At 35.4% G+C, this 8,147-nt stretch overlaps 1 gene segment (V, D, J or C); it reads right to left on the bottom strand.

Annotated features, from left to right (window-relative positions):
* Window positions 1-5,854: 5,854 nt before the first annotated feature.
* On the bottom strand, window positions 5,855-6,811 carry LOC146894220 (immunoglobulin kappa variable 3-15-like). The segment is given in 2 exon segments: window positions 5,855-6,487; window positions 6,670-6,811. Coding segments are annotated over 2 exon segments (492 nt in total).
* Between the last annotated feature and the right edge of the window lie 1,336 nt (window positions 6,812-8,147).

Here is an 8,147-nt window from a genome sequence, read left to right as displayed (position 1 = left end):
ATGCTTTTAAAATAGTTTAAAATGTCATCAATGACATGCAACAAAAAGTCGCACACCTTGTGAAGAATGTGATTTGAAAATAAAATTATTGCAGCTGAGTTGGAGATAATAAGTAAACGAGAAAAGGAAGAAGACAGGGAAGAAAGGAAAATAGAGGCAAAGTAGATAAAATTTCTAATACTGCTAATGATGTTAGGCAACTTCTGTGAATAGATTACTTAACCCTCCAAAACATTATGACCCACTGTTGAAAATCACTGCCTTAGAAAGCATTCATTTCTTCTAGGGATGCTGAGGCCTTATATCTTATACCAGTACTCCATCACTAAAGGAGCTTTAGTTACTTCAGTAATAGGAACCCTCTAGGCAGTTAACTTGACTATGATATCTACTGATTTCCTTCCATTTTTTTCACTTAAACACATTTGATGACAATTGCAATGTACCACTGTCATGTCTCCAGAAAACAAGGTGGAGGTCAGTAACATGGTGACCTCTTGTTAACGTTTTATAGGACACCCATTAAGTATAGGAAAAGTCCCTCCTTACAAATGAATATGGAGGACCAAATGTGCATACTCAGAGATGGTTAAACACTGATTTCCTTCTTACTCAGCTCTGATGTTCTTGTCAGAGACCTTCCACTTGAGCTCTGTGTCTGAGCAGGAGAATGAACTATTCATCGTTTCATTTAGGTTGACTATTGCATATCTATTTCTGAAGATTTCGTGTTTTATAAAGACATTCCCATCTGAGGAAGATATCCTATCTGGGTTATTTCATGGGGTCTCTTTGTGGTCTTCTTTGACTGAATAGATTTGTAATTCAGGACTCCCATAAATTCTAAGAGGAATGTAGTTAGGTTCAAGGAGGGACCAATCATAAGGTGAATTGCAGGATATTTTTATAATCATGCCTGATATTTAAGAAGGCAATTTTTTGACAGACAATAGAACCTGTTCAATGATGGGTTCTGACACATTGTAGTGGTGGTGGTGGAACACATTCTGTTATGTAACTTCCCAGGAGTTAATGTGTGTTTTCCAGAATCAAGAGAACCATGGCTTTCAGGCGGGAGGGTTATCTTTTTTTTTAAATGAAAATGAGCATTTTTTTATTTGAACTAAAATTTCTCTGTTATTTTTACTACAGTTATGTACATAAGTAAATGAAAACTTTTTTACAAACAAATGGGACAGAAATATTCATTGAAGAATTATTAGTAATAATCAAAAATTGAAAGAAATATTATTATCAATCAGCTAATGAATATAAAACTAATGATTATGCCTCATGATTTTATGAGTACTGAAAAGGTGATCATATCACAGCCTTTCAACGCATGAGTAAAACTACATGTAAATTGTTTCTTCATAAATATCAAGGAATACCAAGGAAACAAAGACTATCATGGAAAAGAATAAGATGATATAAAATATGGATTTGGGGGATCCAGTCTGTTTGGATACTCATCTTCCTGGACCTGGAGGGGGTGGAACTTGAATTTCCCACAGGGCAGGAAACCCTGACTGCTCTTAGGGATGGAGAGGGAGGAGGAGAAGAAGTGGGGGGAGTGGGAGGGTGTTGGGAGGAGGGGCGGAAATGGAAACTTTTATAATTTAATAAAATTACTTTCTCATCAAAAAAAAAAACCTTCCACTCTTTTGGTTAAATAAATCATGTAAGAGAGTAGACAAGCACAATGAATCATAAAAAGGGGAGTGTCTGTAAATACTAATGATTTAACTGGGAGAAAATAGCATTATCTTAACTGACTTCAGCAAAGTCTGGTGTGTTGTGTCTTCCTCTTTTTCATAAGATATTCTAAAATTGAAGGAGAAGCAACCATGAGGACTTTTCCTCCCATCATCTTGTAGTTTAAATTGATAATTTTGTTTCATGTAAGTTTTGAAAAATTTGTTTCAGTTTTTCTTTTTTAGAAATATTTCTGAAGAAAATATGAAATAATATGGAAATATTTTCACTAGTGAATGTTTATTAGAATCACAAAAATGTGATTTTGCTGGGTTTATACGTTATTAGGATATTTCTAATATAATAAAAGTATTTATAAGGCAGGAGGGTTATCTTAAGTGCAATTCCTTGCCTAAATACCCGATGAATTATTGGGTATTCACTCTGGTTTAGTTAGTACCTCCAGAACCATTTCTTCCCTTTCAGATGCATATAGATTGTACATATTTTGACTTGGGAGGCTCAGAGCTAGTGCCTCAAGCAAGACTTGATTTACCTGGATGAAAGCATATGGAGCTGTTGTGTCACATGTTTGGAGGTGAGTTCCAGTTTCTGCTGCTTAGGTATCAATTACTAACTGTTATAACAGGTGAGCTATTTCTGCCAACCCATCTAACCATCTCCACCAGAACTGATGACACTTGGGAAGCCTTAAATTTTTTAAGGTTTGAAGAAAAGGGAAAGGAGGAGGTAAGTTAGACTCTATCTTTGCTCAGTACGACAGTTCTCTCAAAAGAAATTAGACTCAGATATTTTTGGAAGGCTAATGAAATTGAACTTTAGACTTTCTTTTATTTTGAGATTGTAATATAATTACACCATTTCCCCAATCTCATTCCTCCCTCTGATCATTCCAGACAACCCTCCTAGCTCACTCTCAAATTCACTACTTAGTTTTTCATTAATTTTCTTCTTTTTTTTTTTGTTTTGTTTTTTCAAGACATGTTATCTCTGTGTAACAATCCTGGCTTTCCTAGAAGTCTCTCTGTAGACCAGACTGGCCTCAAACTAACAGGGATCCATCTGTCTCTGCATCCGAAGTGCTGCAAATTTTTTCCTTTTTTAAAATTGATTTTTATTGAGCTATACATTTTTTCTACTCTCCTCCTTTCCTCACCCCTCCCCTTCAATCCTCTCCCATAGTTCCCATGCTCCCAATTTACTAAGAAGATCTTGTCTTTTACTACTTCCCATGTAGATTAGATCCATGTATGTCTCTCTTAGGGTCCTCATTGTTGTCTAGGTTCTCTGGGATTGTGATTTATACACTGGTTTTTAATTTTTTATGTTGAAAATCCACTTATAAGTGAATACATATGATAATTGTCTATCTTGGTCTGAGTTACCTCACTCAATTGGATGTTTTCTAGACCCATTCATTTGCCTACAAATTTCAGGATGTCAGTCTTTTTCTTTGCGGTATAGTACTCCATTCTGTAAATGTACCATCTTTTCCTTATCCATCATTCTGTCGAGAGGCATTTAGGTTGTTTCCAGATTTTGGCTATGCCTAAAAAGTACTGCTAGGACACAGTTGAGCATATGTTTTTGTGGTACTATTGAGCATACTTTGGGTATATACCCCAAAGTTGTATTGCTGTGTATTGAGGAAGGTTGTTTCCAAATTTTCTGAGAAATTGCCATACTGATATCCAAAGGGGCTGTACCAGCTTGCAGTCCCTTTACCCCACAACCTCTCTAGCATAAGTTGTCATCAGTGTTTTTGATCTTGGCCATTCTTACAGGTGTATGAAGGAAACTCAGAGTTGTTTTGATTTTCATTTCTCTGATGCGTAAGGATGTAGAATATTTCCTTAAGTGTCTTTCAGCTATTTTAGATTCTTTAGTTGAGACTTTTCTGTTTAAGTCTGTACCCCATTTTTATTGGATTATTAGTTCTTTTGACCTCAACATAAAACCAACCACACTGAACCTTATAGAAGAGAAAGTGTGAAGTTCTTTTGTACACATTGGCATAGGAGAACACTTCCTAAATAGAACCCCAGTAGCACAGACACTGAGAGAAACAATTAATAAATGGTACCTCTGGAAACTGAGAAGCTTCTGTAAAGCAAAGGACATGCTCAATATGATAAAGTGTCAGCCCACAGAGTAGAAAAAGATCTTTACCAACCCCATATCAGACAGAATGCTGATTTCCAAAATATACAAAGAACTAAAGATATTGGTCATCAAAAGAAGAAATAATTCAATATACATATGCTTTCAATTAATCATTTAATGATTACTTATGACTATTCAAATATTTTTAGTGTTATTTATCCCTTTTTGTTATCTCTCCCTTTCTATTACTGTCCCTATCACTACCTACATCAAATTCAACTTCATCCATTTTAACTGTTTTGTTGTTCACTGTTTCTCTGTCCTATTAACTCTGTTTCTAGAACTTCTTCCACCTCCATGGGCTATTTTTACTTTCCTGTTTTCTGAGGCTCTCCCAGGTTATATATGTACATCAAAAGATGTGGAGCTAAGGCCCATAAGTTAGTTAAATCTTGCATTTTTATTTCTGTGAAGGACATTTATTTCCTCTGCATAAGAATTTTACAAATAAAATGATGGATGGTATATTTAAATGAGTAATTATCTAAATAGAACTAACCATTAACCAGTCTGATGGGGTTCTATCATTATTGGTGTGTGATATAAGATGTTGCAGTTATACCCCTTTTCTACTATCATCAGCTGCCAAAATGTATTAAGAACCAGACTATCAATGCTGAATTTATCCACAAAACACAAATATAAATTGATTAACTTTGAGAAAGTTTATACTATGTTTTAATTTTGCCCACAGTCATGAGCAAGTCATGAAGAAACTATTGTATTGCATTCTATAAGAGGCAGGTGAGAAATGAGGACAATTCAGACAGACATGAAGTTCACTACTGTCTGTACCCTGGAGGAAGGTGCCAGATATTTCAAGAACCCAATACTGATGTTTACGTTCATGAAGGAAATTGATAGCAGCTAAATTTTCTAAAAGAGAGTGACTATTTTCAAATATTGATATTTTCATTTGGTGTTCATATTGTTTAGTTCTATATATATACTGAATAAAGATTAAGTTCTAAGTGTCCCCTTAATACTATTAATTTGGTATATTGATCTGCTTAAGAATTGTTCCTTAACAAATGTCAAACACTCTTTTTATAAGCTAGAAAGAAAAGAATGTATATTTTCTTGATGCAAAATCATATTTACCATTAGCACAGTAAACTTTGGAGAGAAGTATATCAGTCTCCACTTTGGAAAAGCAGAAGAAGAGACAGCATCAGGGGATGTGTACCAGGAACAGAAGGCATGAATTAGATATTATACATGATCAAACATCATGTTTTCTCTAATTTGTAGATCCTTTATTGTTACAAATACTATAGTAGTTTGAAGGGCATTGGTCCCCATAGCCTCATGTATTTAAATGATTGACCCTTAGCAGGTGTGTCCCTGTTGGAGAAAGTAAGTCATTGTGAAGGTGGGCTTTAATTTTCAGAAGCTCAAGCCATTTCACTTATACTGCCTACTGCTCAAGATATAGAGCTCTCAGCTACCTCTTTAGCACCAAGTCTGCCTACGTGCTGCCATGTTTTCTGCCAGAATGATAATGGACTCACATTCTGAACTGTAAGCCAGCCCCAACTAAATATTTTCCTTTATAAAATTTGTTCTTGTCATGGTGTCACTTCCGGAAATAATGCCCTAGATAAGACACATCCTCAAATTTGTGTGTGTGTGTATTTATTTATGTTTCAATGTATTTGGACACACAAGTATATCACATAAAAATGTAAGAGTAAACATAGGAATGAAGGAGATTAGTTGTAGGGAAGGTGGGAGTTAGAAAGGAAAAAACAAGGGAGATGAATATTGTCAAAATACGTGTCATTGTTTTTGAAACACAAAATTATGACAAAATATATATTATGACTCAATACATGACAAAAACCAAAGTTAACCAAAAACTTAAGAGAAATTCTAGGGAGTTCAAGAGTTACAGAGACTTCCAGTATCTGGCAAGAGCAAAAGTCCAGGTACCTTCCAGATCCATTAGACAGAGTATAATCTGGCAGTCTCTTGATTTCAGCCCATGAAGAAACAAGTTGAACTTTTTTATTTCAGAATTATACAATAGTGAATTTATCATGATCAACCCACAGATTTTGTTCAGATGTAATAAAATATACAAGTAAAAACAGACACAAATGTTTTTTACTTCCTTTTTCTTTAAATACCTTCATTTCAAAGACTCTAGAAGGCCATCTGTTCATTAATTTCTTACTAAGTTTTGCATCAGTGAGTGAGGCACACCACCTCTAATGCAGAGGGGGAAGTGTGCAGGTCCAGGACTCTGTGTGGTGCAGGCAGCTGATGAGTCTATCAGATGATGTTTTTGTTGGAGGCTGAAGCACTGTGGGAGGATAGCTGCTATACTGCTGACAGTAGTAATCTGCCAGGTCTTCAGCCTGAACACTACTGATGGTGAGAGTGAAATCTGTCCCAGATCCACTGCCTATGAAGCGATCAGGTACCCCAGTGTACCGGGTGGATGCTGAGTAGATCAGGAGTTTAGGAGCCTGCCCTGGTTTCTGTTGATACCATGCTATAGCTGTACCCACATTCTGACTGGACTTACAGCTCATGGTGGCTTTTTCTTCTACTGATACTGGCAGGGATTTGGGAGACTGGGTCATCACAATATTCCCATAAGTACCTGAAATCAGAGATAAGCAGTAGTTATACAAATATAGACATAAATACTTCATGATACAAATGTTGACATTTAAAAATATTCTAATGGCATTATGTCTGTATTCTTTCAACTTCCTAAGGGAAATAGTAATTTCTGCATAAATGAATTATTTTAATATATCATAATACTTTTAAATGTCTCACCAGACACAAAGAACAGCAGAAACATGAATATCTGGGTCTGTGATTCCATCTTAATGCCTCTGCCTGTCTGGCACAACTTCAGTTCTCTGAGCATATCATGGTTTGTAAATATATGAAGCTCTGGACTGGCCTGTAAGGAACTATGCAAAGCAGTCATCAAATAAGGAAGTAAATTGCCTCAGCAGTGGGGTGTGAGATTATTCTGTTCATGTCAATAGTCAAAATACCATGAAATAGAGTAAAAATATCACTCAGAACAAAGTCAACACAGAAGTTCAAGGACCAACATAGAGCTCTTAGACCATATATGGCTAGATATTCTCATGACAGGCTTCTAATCACAATCAAAGCCATTTGTAGCAGATAAGTTTTACAGATATCATAGTGGAAATACCCTTGGTTACAATCCAGAGAATGCACTAAATATCCAGGAAAAAAATAACAAAGAAAGGAAGAGGAAACAGTACAAGTGGAAAGAAATAAAGGAAGAAAAGAAGAGGAAAGAGAGAGGAAAGGAATGGAGAGGAAGGAAAGAAAGAAGAGAATGGAGAAAAGGATATGTAAGTTATGAATGTGGTTGGAGGGGAGTATGAGGGAAGGAGAGGCAGAATAGCAAAGAGAATGAAAGATAAATATTTAAAAAGAATTTCATTTTGGCTTGAAACTCAGTTCAGTTTTAAGAACATTTATTGATATTTTAGAGGACCCAGATTCGTTTCTATGAACTCAAATGATAGTTCTAAGCCATCCATAATTCCATTCATGGCACTCACTGGGTACACATGCATGCACATATACAGTTTGAGATGTGAATCCTCAGTTTCTGTTCAAACTACCATGTCTGCTGCCTGTTGCTTCTTTTTTACCATCATGAAGTCTTATACGTTGAAAGCCCAAATGAACCCATTCTTTACAAGTTGTCTTGCTCATGGTGTTCATCACAACAATAGAAACATAACTAATAAACAGGGAGAACCCATCAAATGGATTTGTAATTGTAAGAAGATACATGAACAATCGTTTTTGGTCCATAAAGCTGTCATTCTCTGCTGTATCTGTGGGCTCCTAAAAACCAGATGATCATTTTTTTTTAAGGAATGTATAAATGGTATTAGTTAATCTATTGTTTACATAAAGCCTTAGATTTACACTTCATAAACATTAAATTTACACATAAATATGAGATATAAGTCTAGAAGGTAGAGTTTATCAATGCAAAATCATACATTCTTAGTATAAAGTCAGATATCTGCATCTCCACTTTTGAAAGCAGATATAAAGTGTTCAGAGTGATACGTGACCCATAAAGAAGAGGCAGAGAACAGAAATATAGTTTAGAAACAAAGCTATTATATATACTCTTTAATTTATGAGTCTAATATTTTTAAACACAATTTCAATAGTGTAAGGTGTATAGAACGGAAACTAGGAGGAGGAAGGAAACTTGTGGGAAAGGGAACATAGAACAGAAAAAGTGG

Source organism: Myodes glareolus, chromosome 6 (assembly GCF_982192425.1).
Source record: "Myodes glareolus chromosome 6, mMyoGla1.1, whole genome shotgun sequence".
NCBI lineage: Eukaryota > Metazoa > Chordata > Mammalia > Rodentia > Cricetidae > Myodes > Myodes glareolus.
The sequence above is the reverse complement of the archived record's forward strand: the minus strand, read 5'-3'. Positions and strand labels throughout refer to the sequence as shown.